This window comes from Typopeltis vanoorti, chromosome 6 (assembly GCF_054136105.1).
Source record: "Typopeltis vanoorti isolate ZY-2024b chromosome 6, IOZ_Tvanoo_1.0, whole genome shotgun sequence".
Taxonomy (NCBI): domain Eukaryota; kingdom Metazoa; phylum Arthropoda; class Arachnida; order Uropygi; family Thelyphonidae; genus Typopeltis; species Typopeltis vanoorti.
The window spans coordinates 88,379,652-88,397,857 of record NC_143554.1 but is presented as its reverse complement, the minus strand read 5'-3'; the positions used below and the strand labels follow the sequence as shown (position 1 = coordinate 88,397,857).

General features: G+C 35.4%; 1 protein-coding gene across 1 annotated transcript in view; it reads right to left on the bottom strand.

Moving 5' to 3' along the window:
* Positions 1-18,206, bottom strand: part of pix (ATP-binding cassette sub-family E member 1 pix) — a 164,315-nt gene that overhangs the window by 123,771 nt on the left and 22,338 nt on the right. The window contains exons 2-4 of the mRNA XM_090395004.1: positions 17,190-17,334; positions 11,555-11,640; positions 864-961 (exon numbers count right to left, since the gene is read on the bottom strand). Coding sequence (XP_090251130.1) covers positions 864-961; positions 11,555-11,640; positions 17,190-17,298 — 293 coding nt within the window. The 5' untranslated portion in view covers positions 17,299-17,334. The remainder of the gene's footprint in view (positions 1-863; positions 962-11,554; positions 11,641-17,189; positions 17,335-18,206) is intronic.

The following is an 18,206-nucleotide window of genomic DNA, read 5'->3' as shown; positions in this document are numbered from 1 at the left end:
GACAATGGCCACGGAGTTCGTTTTGTAGCCTCAAATCTCCTGAGCGAAATTTTGCAAACCAATGTTGAGTGGATCTCTCATTAGTTGTTCCTCCACCGAATGCTTTATAGATGTTTTTTACTGCAGCCGCTGCAGAATTTCCCAATTTGAACTCGTAAAGATATAGCAACCTTAATCGACTGGGTTCCATGATTGACTTGATGTCAGTACTATTCAATGTTCAATGTTTGTTGAATGAAACAAATACTACAATTGCATCACCCACATGTAATGCTGTCACATGACATAAAAAATTTGCATATACCTCAGCGCTTGCTTTCTTCAGCAACCAGTAGAAACCTGACCGTCATTCAACGGCCATTTCATTTGCAACAACCCAATATTATATAAGGTCAGTGCTCCTAACTACTATGTAAATTCATAAATCAAGGTAAAAAAATCAGTGTCCACAGACTTTGTCATAATTAAAACAAGTTCATTAATTTCTTTCCTTCTTGAATTTCAAAAAATAAGTAAATTGTTGCTGTGACAAAAAAAAAAAAAAAAACCTATTTTAATGCAACTGTTGTGATATATTATTATCAAAGATATATGAAGGTATATACTACTACACAAAAATACAACTATTTTAGCCTATTTTCATTTCTTTGTATCATATCAAATGTCATATTATACATCAATACATACTAAAGCAAACAAAATACTATAAAAAAAAAAAAAAAAGTCTGGTAAAATCCCCATGGACAAAATACTATTCAGAAATTCACTATAATGAACTTAGCCTGAGGTTTCTACAAGTTTGCTATAGTGAAAGTTTACTGTAATATGCATAATAACTTGAGAATGTCAACATTCAAACTTACCTATGTAGTTTAAAGGAATTTTGACTATATCTATGAGTTGTATCCTTCTCCAAGTTACTTGGAAGATTAATAATGGAAATAGCTTCAAATGGACATTTCTAAAGAAAATAAAAAAAAGATACAGTTCAAAAATCAGAATAACATATTGAAGGAACACATAATATCATACTAATAAAATTCGATGTGCTCAACAAGTCATCAGCCCATACTGTTTCCTATAGATTTTACAGTATGACACAAAACTGAGGGGAGGGGGAAGTAGGTACTAATGAGATATATTTACAAAAGAAGTCAGAACTTAACAACATGCAATAAAATTTTAATTGAAGCCTATATGTCAACAGACCTTCACATATCCTAAAGGAACTAGAGGTTCTAATCTGTAATGTAGACCATTAACAAACATCTACTAAACAAACAAAAATGAACTAAAAATTTTAGAGCTAACTGCCAAACTGTACTGTGCATTGATTGAAGCTCAAATAAACTAATTAAAACATAATTATAGATTTTACAATGCCAGCCTGGTTGGCTGAGTGGTTAGCATATCCTCTCTCCAGCCAAAAGGCTGCAGATTCGAATCCTGCCGTGAGTATGGATGTTTGTGATTGTCTTTGAAAATACTAGTGGTGGTTGGCGATAGATGACGTTGGTGTATGTGAAGGTAGTTATGGGTGGTGGAGACGAAGAGTTGTAGAGTAGGTGCCCTCCCTCGATGAGTCTTTGGACTCCTCAGGAGGTGGTATATAATAATAATAATAAAAAAACATTCTGGATAAAACTATAGGTATACAAATCCTCCTCTCCTGTTGAGAATCCAAAGTGAATATTAAAGATGTACACTGGTTTCTCAAAAGAATGAACACCAGAGTCAGCCAAAACATCAGCAGAAATGAAACTAGACAACACTGATACAAAAAGGATCAATGGAAAAGAGGAAGCTAGCAGAGGAACTAAGAAATATACAGAGGAGTAGAAAGCAATGTCTAAAAAATAGTTAAAAAATTGAATTGGAAAATTTTGGAAAGAATACAAAAGAGAAATATGAAAGTTGCATAATGTTTTGAAAAAGGTTACAAAGCACAGAAATGGAATCAGACATTATAAAGGCAATGTAAATCAAAATGGTGATATAATTTTGAAGATATTCTGGAGATTTGATAATAACTACAAAAAAATAACTACAAGACAGCAACTGAACTGTTATAGAAAATATCCATTAAAAAAGCACTAATGTGGAAGGAAATGCAGCTGGAGAAGGTGATACTAATACAAAAAGCTTAAATGCAGATAAGTTTTCCAGAAGCTGTACAACACAATTCGGAGCTATGGCAAGTTAAGTCTCAGATGATTGGAATAACAGTGGTCCTATTTTAACAATCCGTAAAGAGAGAGAGAGAAATAAGAAAGAATGAGAGATATTCCCCAAAATATTCATGAAAGCATACTAGAGAAAACCACTGAAAATGATGATAAGCAATCTCGATGCACGTCACACAAGCATTCCCAAACCAGATTTTTTACTTTAAGACAAATAATCAAGGGATTGCTTAAGAATCAAAGCTAGATAACTGAGAGAAGACCTCTACACCCTGTAAGGAATGCACAGAACCAATCAGGGCTTTTGACCCAATGTTATTGGGTATTAATGAGGATAGGCTAGCAATTCAGGATTTTGCTGAACAAATTGTTAATTAAACCACAAACAAAAATGATGGTACATGAGGAAATGTCATGCTAGAATGGAGCATCCTCCAATTAAACAAGACTACTGTTTTTGCCAGAACAGGGTGAACATTGAAAATGTCAACTATGGGAATAAACTCAACAGAACTTGATAATAGGCACCATCAAACTAAGTATCAATGAAAAAGGGAAACCAGCAAATGACTTAGAGTACCATGTGGACACAACTGTCATTAATAAGATAAAGACTGAAACAGGTGAGATATTCTCTCTCTACTTAAGTATTCTGCAATTGAGCAGGTGGTTCTTCTCTTAGTAGCAAAAACTTCCATTCCACTCTCTTCTGTTCTGAGTCTTCTCTTTCAAGGATGTGTATCTGTCTCCATTCAGCATGTCATCTAGTATTACTTTCCTTACTCTTCCACTGGGTCTTTTTTTCCCCATCTATTCTTCCTTCAATGGCATCTCTGATGATTTCATTTCCTCTCAGAATATGTCCGATCGACTTTCTCTTTCTTCTTTTTATCCTCTTTGACAGACTTTGTTCTTCTTCTATTCTTTGTAAGACCTCTTCATTTGTTATTTTATCTGTCCATTTGATTTTTTCCATCCTTCTCCAAATCCACATCTCAAAGCTTTCCAAAATCTTAATTTCTTCTTTCTTCAAAGCAACACTCCACATATATTTTATTAGTCTTTTCTTTGGGTTTCTGTCCATTTTACTTCTGAATAAATTCTATTTTCTATTAAAGGCATCTCTTCCCATTGCTATTCTTGCTTTTATATCACTTTTACATCTTCCATCACTGCTAGTCACACTTCCTAGATATTTAAATGTTTTTACTTGATCCAATTTTTCCCCATTTATTTGGATCTTGCTATTTTCATTACCTTTGTTTTTCTTGTGTTAATTATCATTCCATAATTGATACAGGATTCCAGTATCTGTTCAACAGATGTTGTAGTCCTGTTTCAGTATTTGATAATAATGCCTTGTCATCTGCATATTGTATTGCAAATATCTGTCTATCTCCAATCTTTATTCCTTCTTTTGAATTCTCCAGTACTTCTTTTAACATTGCTTCGGAATACATGTTAAACAAAACCGGTGACAGAGAACAGCTTTGTCTTACTTCTCATCCAATGATACCTAGTTCTGTTGTACCATATATGTCTCTCACCATGGCAGTTTGTCCCATATATATAGTGAAATAATTAGCCTTCTGTCTTTCCAATCCATACCAATCTTTTCTATTATTTCCACCATCTTATCCCATTTTATAAAGTCAGCTTTTTTCAAAATCTTTATAACATATATTAACTTCTTTATTCACTTTCAGACTTCTTTCACTTATCATTCATAACAGTTCCAATCATATCTCTTGTTCCCCTACCCTTCCTGAAACCAAACCGATCTTCTCCAAGAAATTCTTCCACATAAGATGCAATTCTCCGTGTCAGGATTCTCATAAGTATTTTTGATGTATAGGAAATGAGGCTTATTGTTCTAAAATCCTTGCAGGTTTTAGAACAATAAGCCTTTTTATTTTGGTTATTTCTTCAGTTCCTTTCTTCTGAAGTTGTTTCAGGAATTCTGCAGGTATTTCATCTATTCCTTCTGTCTTTCCACATTTTAGTCCTTTAATGTCATTTCTACTTCTGTCTTCAAAATCTCTGGGCCTAGATCATCTTCATTTATCTTCTTTATACATTCTAATAGCAACTCATTTGGTCTATTTTCCTTGTCATACAGATCTTCAATGTATTCATTCTATCTCATTAGGATTTTATCTTCTTCAGTTATGATTTTCCCAGTCTTATTTTCTATGCCTCTAGCTCGAATTCCATTTCTCTTGTGATTCATGCTTTTTGCTTTTTCATACAAAAGATCATACTTTCCCACTCTATCATAATTTTCCATTTCTTCACATTGTTTTTTAAGCCAATCTTTTCTACTTCTTTCTGTTTCCCTTCTCAATTTGTCATTCAGGCTACCACTTTTTGTTTTTAAGATATAGTACCGAATATATGTCAAATTCAAAACTCCATAAAATGAATAAACACGTCAACAACCAAAAAAAATAAAATAACAAAATCGAGTAAACATTTCTTGAGTTTGCAATTCTTGGAGAAGTGACTTGACCTTTAAAATCTTGGAAGTATTCTTAAGCTTAATCAGTGAACTCCGTGCACAAAATTGATACAATTTAATATAAATTAGTAATTGCTCTCTATATAATGGAGTGATTTTCCATATCTTCCTACTATATTCCTCTCCTCTTCTTCTCCCACAACTCCATTCCAGTATCCCACTATAATCATATGGTCTTTTCTTTTTTCTTCCTTAATTAGTTCTTGTAAATTACTCTTACTTCATCACTATAAAAATCACCTATTCCTTCCTATCTGACTTCACAGAGTCCTACAACATCTATTTTTCCTTTGTCCATTTCTTGTTTAAGATTTTCTAATTTTACACATCTGTTCATTGTTCTCACATTCGATGTTGCAATTTTGATTCTCTGACGATCTTGTTTTAAGTCTCTTTTAGAGGTTTGATTGGGAGGAACATCAGCCCTTGAAGCATTCTATTTCCTGCTATTGTATCCATTCCAATGTGCACCTTCTTTTCCTCTCTGTGCCAAGAGATGCCACCTTGGTTTGCTGGGCTGGTAGCTGCCCCCCCCCCCCCTTCTAGAGAGAGCTGCTGCCCTCTACCAGCTAGACTAGAGTAGAAGTTGGGAAAAGAAGAGACACCCTCGGGGTCGAAGTAAGCAAGAGTCAGCAGTGAGGCCATATAGAAAAGAATATAGAAAGAACCTGACACAAGTGGAAGCAATGTCATGCTCAGCTCGGGACCCCGTGGCCACTAACCATGTACTCCCAAGAGAGGAGCCTCTGAGGATGGTGAGATATTACTAAATAATAAATATGCAACAGCAAATCACAGAAAGGATTTAAGTAGTTATAGTATTCAACACTAAACACAAATATAAATTTCTTAAATGGCAGGCAATTTCAAATACATATTTCAGAATATGCAAATAGACAATGAGACATTATATATATGTCTATGAATACACACAAGGTTCTACTATGGAAGAATTTTTCAAATTATTATTTCCAACCAAAAGGCTTCTCAAGTCATAAAAAGTCAGCTAATGAAGGCAAAACATATGAGATCTGAACAGCAAAGAGGAAAATTAATAAACCATACAGAAAAGTTTTTACTTGGTTATAAATTAAACTTGTCAAGATATTATATTCTTGTTTAATTCTTAATCCAAATGTAAACTTTAATGTGAGGTCATTAGCTTTTATATACAAGTAGCCTAGTAATGAAGATACATGTGTAAACTTTGTTTTCACTTTTAAGTTTAATTTAAGAAATGTTTTGGGAAAATTTGAAGAAAAGAACAGGGTTAATGAAGCCATTTACTTTGATTTTTGTTCAGGACATAGACTAGTTATTACTAATGCCATGTTCCAGTATAAAGACATGCAAAAATCACAAGAAGATGCAAGAATTGACAGTGATATTTTCATGCTGGTTCAGAACACATGGATTCTCTCTCTCTCTTTTAGTAATTAAATGAACAGCTTTAATTACATTAAAATTATCTTCAGATTTTAATATGATTAAAGTTGTTTATTTCAAAATTGTAGCTTTTTTTTTTCTTTTTCAATATCAGCCCCAAGTTCCCACAACTAACCTTGACAGAACCATGCTATGTATGTTGTGTGGACACCCAGAAATCTAATATAATTAGAATATAAACAAACTGCATGCAGGAGGTTTAAAACATTGATCAACATTTTCATTTCGTTTTAAGCAGAATAAATATTAGTATTAGGTTGAAAAGGGTACAAGAGTTTTAAGAAGAACCAAAGCTGAACAGCTTTCAGAAGTGAATGCAAACTCAAGTATACAAAATCATTATTGGAGAAAAAAAAATCTTATCTTCCCTTTCATGTTAGGTTCAATGCCTGTCACGGCCAAATAACCTGGCTTATTAGAAACCTGTTATTGCCTATAATAGGGTGTTTAATTTTGGCTGAACTGTGTGCTATGGCCGTGTATTGCAAGATGAAAAACCCAACTTTACATGAGGTAAAACCCTGCGCCTCTATATGAGACTGGCTAACTCATCTTCAACTGAAAAGTCTGATAAAGATTATTCACATCTTTCCAACTAAAGGCTTCTATATTGATTGAGCTTTGCATGGCATACAGATAGTTATTTATATACACACACACGTGTGTGTGTGTGTGTGTGTAATCTGCTTTTAATACTTAGAACACTGAATTAGATCTGATAATGTTGGAGTCTTGACAAGTAACAGACTGATTTGGAGGAAAATTGTAGATAGGAAATTAATAATGATGTAATTTTTTTCATGTAGTACTATCATATCCTGTACACCCCTTGAGGGTACATGGCAGGAATTTGATGATGATGAACACTGAATTATATAAGTTTTAGGAAGCATGTGCATAAATTCATGTAAACATGAGTCTAAAAAACAATGTCTGCAGAACTACAGTTGTACAATGAATTTTTAAAACAGTAGCATTATGAAGCCCAAGGGGAGGGGGGGGGGATACAAGCAGACATCATGTAAAGGAAGACCATGCTGTCCTCTACAGATGATCTTACTGTTGCCTGCCTAGCTTTGGATGTGATCCTTAATCATACTTTCCAATATCTTGATGATCATGCCAGATAAACTAATCAGCCTATAATTTCACTACATCAGTCTTAGTTCTATCCTTTTATAATGGAATTATCTTGCTTTCCTTCTACTCATCAGGAATCTTGCATGTGCTAAGGCTCAAGCTGAACAACCAGATTAGGAACAATGCTAACACTTGCATATTCCATCAGCACCAATGCAATTATCTCATGCATTCCAGCTGCTGTATATGAGTCAAGTAAAAGCTCTTGTAACAGCTTTAGTACTTGTAATTTATCTACTTCTATTCTTTCATCCAGTTTCTCCTCGGCTCCCAGAGCTAATGAGTCAGTCTGGAATATATATTTTACTATAGTGAACTAAACAACCCCCAACTATTTCTTGCATATCTGACACTTTTCTACTATCTGCACTAAGGTTATATTTCCATTGTCACCCTTCATTATACCTGCTATATATAATTTTTTTTTATTTTATTTTCCGTTTGGCTTTTCATAGTCTGATTTTGCCTTCCACACCACTGTCATGAACTTTTCTAGCCTGCTCTTTTGTGATGTATGAAAAGAGGATCCACTATATCCTCTTATGCAGCTCTTGCTATTCATCCGTTTAATTCCAATGAGATTGATTAGATTCTGCTGAGTAATTCCCATGAACTGTTGATTACTTTACCATGCAGTTTCCCATGCCAAGGTACTGATGAGGCTGCCATCTCAGTTTATTATGAGTGCCACCCAGTTCCACGTCTTTTCTTAGTCAAAACTTTTACATAAATACCACCTTCCAAGTCAAAACTGCATGACTACTATCATCAATTGAAAGCATATCAACTCGTTGACAGACATATTCTCAGATGCTAATACTAGATCCAATATTCTTGTATTTAAGGCACTGTTAAGGTAGTTATCCATGAGTAATTCTGTAAATTAATTTTTTACCATCTTGCTTGATTTCTCCTCCCTTCAGTCTATATTCGCATAGCTAAAATCATTCATAATGATAGTCTTTGTCTCTCTAAGATGTCGATCCAGTTCACAGTCCTCTTCAGATAATCTTCGATGTAGCAGCCAATTGTGTATTCTATCCTGTTAACTTCTATCTCTCACCAAACAGCCTCAAACCTGCATTACTCATACTACCACCACCACTAGATATTTCTACTCTGGTTGTATTTCATTACTCCGCTATCATTACAAGCTCCTCTCCCACAATTCTTTCCTGAAAAACATTGAACTCATCACATTCTATTCCTGTAAAAATATCCTGTCAGCCAGGTCTCACTAATGTCTACCAATGCTAAGAACTCCTTGCCTTTATTCCTGATGGCATTATTGTATATACATGATAATTGACTACCTGTCTGATGAGTTGAATCTTAAATCAAATCTTTCCCTTCCCTATTTCCACAATTTACACTTTTCTTTATTGAGGAAACTAGTACCACATTTCCTGGGGTCATCCTTAACAAGTTATCATTCTCTCTCTTTGCATTACACTCAGTTTCTACAGCTTAAGTGAATGCATGCATACATGCTTTCATACAACCATCCAGACATAACTACTTTCCCTAACAATTCACATTCACTTTTCTGACACCAAAGCTGTTCTACAATCCATCTTGCATGTACAAATCCTTTTGACGTCATCCCCACACATTTATATACTGGTCACCATTCTCCTAAACAATCTACTTAAATTATCTGCAATCATAACTCTTCTTAGCTCACTACTGTCATGCTGTGGCCACATACTATCATCCTTTTATTTTTTTTTTTTTTTTACTCAAAACTTCACTCAAAAACTTTCATATCTTCTCTCATAGCATATTTTTCACCTTTCAAATTATCGATTCTGACCAAACACATATCACCCACTTGTTCTGCTGTTGCTTGTATATTGCTTCAGTAATACCATAAATCTTCATCCCCAGGAAAGTTTCTTACTTTCTCATCCACTATCCTCTGTTCATGGAATTGTCATATATCATGATATCATTTTTTTCACCAGTTTCTGCTTCCTTGACCCTTCCTTTACTTATGTTGTGTCTTCTTTGTGTTTCTGTAAATGACACAGAAAATTTATAGACCAGTAACATTCTGAATAATACCTGGAAGAGCCTAGATGCTGAGGTTGAATGCAATCCAGAAAAAAAAAAAAATCAAACTGCATCTGGACAGCTATAACCTACTCATCCTACAATTCATAAAATGTTACATAAAACTGTGGCTGCATGAAATGCAGCTTTGTGAAGGCACTGCAGTCACCAGATAAACCAAAACATACCAAAAAAGTTCTAACCAAAGATCATAGGCACAATGCTATTCTAAAGGAAATTTGCTGTAACAAGCTATTCTTAGTCTTTATGAGCATGCTATAGTGAGAGATAACTATATCAAGCAAAGTCAAATGCTACAATGTGAGGAATTGGGACTCAAAAGATGCACATGTAATTCAAGATTAAAAGTGTTTATTGTTGAAAGTTGTCTTCGTTTTTTGCCAGGAAAGCGCAATAAAAATCATAAGTGTGTTAATCTCAAGCTGAGCACTTTATTTTCTGGTGAGTTACATACAATATGTAATACTTTTTTAGTAAAAATTTTATTTTAATAGTTATGGCCACTTACAGGGCTTTTGCGATATGGTTGAAAATGAAATCAGTGAATTAATTGATGGGGAAATAGATTTAAATTAGGAGGAACCGGTATTAACAGATGATGTTGAACCAAATGGCAGGGAAAGTTCTGCAAAAGATTTTGATTGTGATGAATCCGTTAAAGAAATTAGCAGAAGGATTGGACTTGGCAAGAAGGTTAAGAAGTTATTTTTCGGATAATGATCCCTTAATGGAGCACTCGGGAAAATTCACAAGACAATTGGATATTTGTTTAGCGCCATATTATGAACATAATAAAAAATTGCAGCATAGTGGTAAGCAAGGTCTTATTACTGACCTCTTGATAACTAAACCAGCCGAAGTATGCAATGAGAATTATACAAACGATGTCCGAGAGATTTCAAGTGTTGACGACGTCCAGCCACTCGTAAATAAAGAACATGTATGAAATGTTATTTCTGAAGACAGCAATGATGATTAAAATATGCATTTCGTTTTATTGTGTCTAAAACATTTATGCATTGTGTGCAATGAAGTTTATGTACAATTCGTAATTTTTATAATTTTATACTATGCATTTGTCTCATAATTTATGTTTTCTTAACTTATATGAATTACCTGAATTAAATAAAAATATTGTTTTTGTTAGATATGTCATTGTTGTTTATATAATAAAAAAAAAAAAAAAGATTTTGGAATATGTTATCTAAGTCTTGCATAGCACGATTTATATAATGCGGTATTTCTATGGAACCTAATATCCACGTCATACAAGGGTTACCTGTACTTGCTTAATAGAACAACAAGGGAGATTTCCATGATTTAAGCATTTACAGCAGTAACCTTTATGAATAATGTAAACATTTTTAAAGTAATGTAAACCAAACCAAGGCCGGACTGGTTGGCTGAGTGGTTAATGTATCTGCTCTCCAGCCAAAAGACTGCAGGTTCAACAATCACAAACATGGATGTTTGTGATTGTCTTTCACCTTCATACTTTCATTCATTCATACAGCTGTATAAACACTCTCGCAAGATGGAATGGGTCACTATGAGAGAAGTAGACCCAACCCTCCTGCAATGGGAGAGGCCTTTACACAACAGTTGGTAATATATAGGCTTATATAAAAAAAAAAAAACTAATGGTTTCCCAAAACACACATACTTCCAAATGAAAGGAGACAATCTGCAGAAGACAGATGTTTCTTGTAACTAAGAAAATGTAAGAGGGGAAAGTGTTTGGAAAGTAAGATTTCACATTGTTTTCTCATCACCATTTTGAAGAAGTTATTTTAAAGGATAATTTTGTTTCATTTTTGTTTTGTTCCATTTTGTTTCACTAAAATACAAACTGATCTATAAGAAGACTGGTTAACTAGTCTTCCCCCCAAATAGTTATGTCACCTGACTGACTTCATTATATGAAGAGCATTATATAACTGTAGATTTCGTTTTACTGTAGACTCAGTTAACTGACAAGCAAACTATACTGACAGTGCAAATGGATGATTGAGAGATCACTGTGAACATACTCCTAAGAACTGTTCTGACATATCCAATATGACAGAATTCACTGGATATTGCTCTGCAATATGTGTAATAGTCACATCATTTACATTCTCCAGCATAAAACTAATGGCCACTCCAAAATTCAAATGTGGGATTAATGTTTGTCATAATTTAAAAAAGTATTTACCTTTACACAAATACCACATCCTATACAAAGTTCCTCTGATATCCTGGCAATCTTATCATTTGGTGTAACTTCAATACACAGTTTTCCTGCAATATGCAAATAAATTATCAAACTGAATAAGTTGTCATTTAAACAATAACTGCACTTAAAAATGTATTCAATCTTAAACCATTCATGCATTATCCTTAAATCATGCATTATTCTATGGACAGTTTTTAAATAAGCAATATTAAAAGTTTTGAAGAAAATTTTTATCTAACTTAAATGCAAGATTATTAATTAGCCACCTGATTTTTAACCTTTTACAGACCTTTCAAACTAAGTGTCCTCATACTTGCAGTTAAGTTTCACAACTATATAATACAGAAAATGGAAATTTAACACTCAGAAAGAAAGAGGACTTAGATGATCAAGAAAGTATAGCACAAAAATGTAAAACCACAATATACCTATAATCTGGAAGGGGGAGGTAAATTTCCCTGCCTGCAAGTCTGCACTTGTTTCAATGCTCCAGCCACTAAAACAGCTTTTTAAAGTCATTCTTAACTTTTTAAAAGTTTCCTCAATGCATTTTGCCTAGTTAGATCAAAATGATTTCCTTTTCTCTTTGGTTCAGGCAAACAATGGGTCACATGGGTATCATTTAGTGAGCATGAAAGTTAGATTACTGTGCCTCACTAGATACCATACAAAAAAAATGCAAGTATCAGGCTGAGGAAGATTGGTTTTGAAGTTTTCCCCTACAATGGATGGTACTCCAAAAAAACACAACCTATTAACTGATAAAAATATCAGTTAATAGGTTGTCTCCTGAAATGTATTAAAAATACACAATACCTCATAAAGAAAGCAACTGGCAACCACCACTCTGATTCTGATACACACACACGCACACACTTGAAACGTTTTGCAGTGCTCCTATCACTAAATTGTAAATATTTCATGAATTTAATGTGATCTTACAGATCTGTATACAAATTAATACACAAATGTTCCTGATTCTCACATATTATGTGAAAAACTGAGATGAGGCAGCCTATCAGTTGTTCACACAGATATCTCACTGCTCGCATAGCAAGAGAATGTGTTTTACTAAACACTGTACCAATGTTTTTGACCAGCTACAAAATGCAACATTAACTGAAATTATATCAGATGCTATATGCATAGCATCTTACTGATTTTCAGTAAGAAATCTATTACTTTCTTACTGAAACCAGACCTATAGGTCTACAAAACAGATCACAAAAAAAAAAAATAATAATAATAAAAAAGTACACAATTTGCTTCAAGACTTTAGTATTCAATTATAACATTTCATTCTGAAATATCTCATTTTCAAGAGTTTTTCATGTTCATCAGTAAGGAAATAGTAATGCCCAAAAAAAAAAAAAAAAAAAAAAAAAAAAAAAAAATCTATTATTATTACGGGCAACTCCAAGGAGTCATTAGACTCATCGAGGGAGGCCCCAAATCATATTCATCACAACTATTCGACATTCATACAGTATCTATCATACCTCGCCTAAAACTCATTCACTGTCACAGCATCCACCACAGACTCTGAGAGGGCATTCCACTCATTCACCACTCTAAAAGTAAAGAACTCAGCTCTAACACCTTTACTAACCACACTTTTGCCCAGTTTCCATGGATGTCCCCTAGTCCTCCCACAACCAGCCCTGTTCTCAAAAATATCTTCTGAATTAATTTCATAGAAACCTTCAGTAATTTGAATGTCTCAATCATATCTCCCCTCCTCCGCCTACCAACCAATTTTTGCAACCCACAAATCCTCAACCTGTTCTCATAAGGTTCATTCTGCAGACCTGCTATCATCTTGGTCACTCGCCTCTGGATCCTCTCCACCTCCTCCCCATCAAGAAGAAACCTAGGTGACCAAATCTGGGCACAGTAGTCGAGATGGGGTCTTATCAAGGCTCGATACAGAGGAATAATAACCTGCTTGTCTCTGCTTGTCAATGTATTCTTCAGCAACCAAGTGATTTGATGAGCTGATTTGGCCACTTTTGCAATGTGTCCCCTAAACTTCAACTCCTTATCCACCAACACTCCTAAATCTCGTGCCTCATCAATTTCCTGGAGTACAGTTCCACCAATGTAGTAAACTGCTGCTAATCTTTTCACCCCAAAATGTAAAACCTTACATTTTCCCACATTAAATTGACATCCATTCTCCTTAGCCCAGACCTCCAATCTATCCAAATCGTCTTGCAAAATTTTGACGTCATCTGCATTCACTATTGCCCTACCCAACTTTGCATCATCATCTGCAAACAAATGAACTGTTCCTCTCAGATCCTTTCCTATATCATTAATGAACAAATTAAACAGCAGTGGTCCAAGAACAGATCCTTGTGGCACACCACTAGTCACAGGCCGTCTTGTGGACTCTACTCCTGAATAAACCACTCTTTGATATCTCTCCATCAACCACCCTCCAATCCATCTCACCAACCCTATATCCATCCCCATATGCTGCAATTTACTGATTAGAATTCCATGTGGTATCCTGTCAAAGGACTTAGCAAGGTCCAGTAGAATCACTGTAAACTCATTACCCTTATCCAGTTCAGCCGTCACTGTGTTATAATACGTGAGCAAGTTACTGAGGCATGACCTACCCTTCACAAAACCATGCTGTCCCCGATACAGTATCCCATTTTCTTCTATCCAATCTTGTATTTTCCTCTTGACTATTTTCTCCAAGACCTTGATAATGATTCCTGTTATGCTGATGGGCCGGTAATTTTCAACAGCAGCCTTGGAACCATCTTTATGCAGCGGAACTATTTTCCCCTCTTTCCACCCCCTTGGGACTGACCCAGACCCGAGGCTCAAATTAAACAAAATGGTCAAGGGCACTGACAATTCTTTAGCTGCTTCACGTACGACACGAGCTGGTATACCATTCAATCCCACAGATGTATTGACATTGAGGTTCTGTAATAGACTAGTTACCTCTACTTCATTCATCACAATTCCAGTATAAGCTGTTGGTTCTTCCATTCCTGCAAAGTCACCACCATGATGATATACTCTTGCAAAATGCTCGCTCAGTAATTCCACTATATCGACTGATTCGGTTACCTCCCTACCCTCAGCATTTTTTAAGATCATTCTAACATGAACATTTTTTCTTTTACTTGCAACATATTGAAAAAACTGTTTTGGGATTCTCTTTAGCCTGCATGGCCAATTTTCTTTTGTAATCCGCTTTTGCTTTTCTTACCACCCTTGTTACCATCCTGGCCTGAGCTTTATACTGTTCCTGCACCTGCTAGTCACCTTTCTCCTTAAATTCCCTCCACAATTGGTTCTTTTCTTGCAGCTCAAGCTTAATAGTGTTATTCATCCATTTAACCCCTACTTGATTTAGTATTCAGACTCTTGGTATACAGTCAACCATTGCCTCCTGCAAACACTTCTTAACCACCTCCCATGCACTATCAACATCCAACCCTTGCAATTTTACATGCCATGGCACTGAGCCAAGCACACACCTAAGCTTGTCATACTTACCAGCCCAGTAATTCCACATGTACCCTGTCTTAATTGTAAATTCCATTCCTTTAGCCACCTCCCAAGTCATGACCTTATGGTCACTCTCACCAATTGGTGGCAACATGGGTCATGTTCGTTACAGCCACATTCTCAGTTGCAATTACTAGGTCAAGCACTCTCTGCCCCCTGGTATTTTAATAACCTTAATAACCACATAAAATCCAATTCCTTCTTCCCATGTGCCCTCTCCTCTTTCCAGTCAATGTTACCATAATTGAAATCACCCATAATAATTACCCTCTTTCCACTCATTTCTTCTATTTGCCTATGCATACTATCCCCACCATCTATTCCAGCACCCAGTCTATAGCAGCACTCAATTGTATATTTTGCTCTGCTAGATTCTATGTCACACCAAACAGCCTCAAATGTGCTCTTTTCTCTATCTTGCAGTTCAACTTCTATACTCCTTGGCTGCAACTCATCAGCTATCATCAATAACACTCCTCCCCCGTTTTTATTCACCCTGTCACTCCTGAACACGCTATACCACGTCGCATTCAATCCCACTAGCTTTCTCATTTTCTGTCAGCCATGTTTCACTAATACCAACAACCCGTGGCCTGGAAGTGCCAACCAAGGCCAAAAACTCTTCCTTCTTGTTCTAATACTCCTGGCATTAGTGTACATGAATTGCAGAAGCCCATTTGTCCCATCCCTACTTTGATGCCTTATACTAACTATCCCATTCTGATTTGTTATCCTTCGTACTCGCTCGGGCATAATATACTCATTCATACACTCAACTGCCTCCCTAAAGTCTGCATATCTACTTCCCCCCCTCTTAATAAATCTAGTTTCCCTGAGTCTGTACATCCACTTCCACATCATTCATCAACACTTTTTCAAGCCTCCATACACCAACTGCATTCAAATGTAACCCATCCATCTTATATAAGTCCTTTTGCCAATTGAACTCATTCCACACATCCACAAATTCCACACTACTCTCCATGCATAACCCACATATAAAGTCATTGGCAATTATGGCCCTCCTTCTAAACACTTCACTGTCATACCGCAGTAAAATACTCACCATCCTAACTCTCTCACTCTTCTCTTTTGCTACCTCAAGTAATTCCCTCACATCCTCTATCATTTCCATTTTGTCCTCTTTCAAATCATTAGTTCCTGCCACGATTATCATCTCTTTCACCCTCTGTTTTTGCACTCGAATAGATTCACTGACGTCCTTTATGTTCGCACTCGGCTGGCACGACTTTGTCAAACTCTCAACTATCACACCTCTTAATAGCGAATCCCCATACAACACTTGTTCCTTCATTTTATTGACGTTTACGAACATTCTATTATTTGTCGTCACAGACTTTCGCCGGTTATTATTCGGTACGTTTAGCACACATTTTTCCATACACTACAGTTGCCTTTTTGCTCTGTGTATTGCTCCATTCAAACGCGCAATTTCACTACTCGCATTTATCACACCATTTTCATTATCAATCAAATCATCCATTCGTTCTGTATTTCTACCTTCATTTACACTTTCAACGACGCTCTCACACCTACCACGCAATTCTTTATCACACCACCATTTTCTACATTCTGACTATCGTTAACGATATCACTCTCGCCACCCGAAACACGCTTGAGATCCTCATTCTCCTTACACTTTCTGCACATATTAACTCCACTATCACCCTCTAACCAGACTCCCACCACTCTTCACAAAGCTTATATCTCACAGACAGCACATTGCATAAATTTGTTTACATCAAAACTCTTAAACAAACATGGTGACCTGGCCGCCATTTTTTCTTTATCGGTGCCATATGTACGCTATCTTATCTTAAAAATAATAATTAAAATAAAAGAAAACACACAAAAATTGCACAGACACACCAAGAAACAAAAAGCAAACAATACTACTTAAAATTCTAGTAAAATTGCCAATGTTAATACAAAATACTACTAATCTTTTCAGGAGCTCTCGACAAGCCGACAATCTAATCAGTGCGACACCAAGCAGCCACCATCATCTATACATATATATACAAAATAAAATCTAAACAAATATTCAAAACAGTCTTACCCATTCTGACAACAGGACAGCACTTCTTACATTCTTGTTTGCAACGTTTTGGCTTGCATTTGTCATTGTTAACTATAGCAATACGAGTTAATTTGTCTTGAGTAGCCATGACAAATAACTACTCCAATGGGTTCTCTTGTGCAACCTATTTACAAACAAATTAACAAATTTAAAAATTATGAAAAAGTTATAAAAATAATATTCATTTAAATTATGGATTTTTTTTATTTACTTAACTAAGAGAATATTTTCAATGAAAAATATTTTGTTAGGAGAAAGGACTATAAGGTTACTACTAAATGGCCAAATTTACTGTCAGTTACAGTCCATTCATTTTGTCTGATGAATGCCATGCTGGTCTAGTTGGCTGAGTGGTTCGTGTATCCACTCTGCAGCCAAAAGGCTGCAGGTTCAAATCCTGCCATGGGCATGGATGTTTGTGATTGTCTGTGAAAATACTAGTAGTGGTGGGCAGTAGATGCTGTTAGTGTAGATGATGCAGTTCGTTGTAGTTGGTGGATTGAGTGGTGGAGAGAGTTGTAGAGTAGGCGCCCTCCGATGAGTCTTTGGACTCCTTGTAGGTGTCATGTAATAATAATAATAAGAAGAAGAAGAATGAATGACTAATCTGCTTGTGCTGAAACAAACTGATTTCCTAATTTCTTTTATGTGACAAATACTTTTATCTCAACTTATACTTAGTTCAATGTTTCTATTTTCAGACCTCTTATTAAGTCCATGTCTCGTTACTAACATTGCACAAATGCTCCAAATGCACGTTAACTTTTATTTTTTTAATTATCCCACCAGATCACAGATTGTTCCTATGGACATGTATACATATATGTAGGAAAAGTCTTGGATACTTGACATTACAGGCTGCATGAGATTTAAGATGTGACAGAAAGAATTAGGAAAAAAATGCACTTATCACACCTCTTAATCTGTAACTAGTAAAAATTTTTAGTTAAAAAAAGATGCTGCATCTCATCATCCAGTAGACAATTACTATCATAA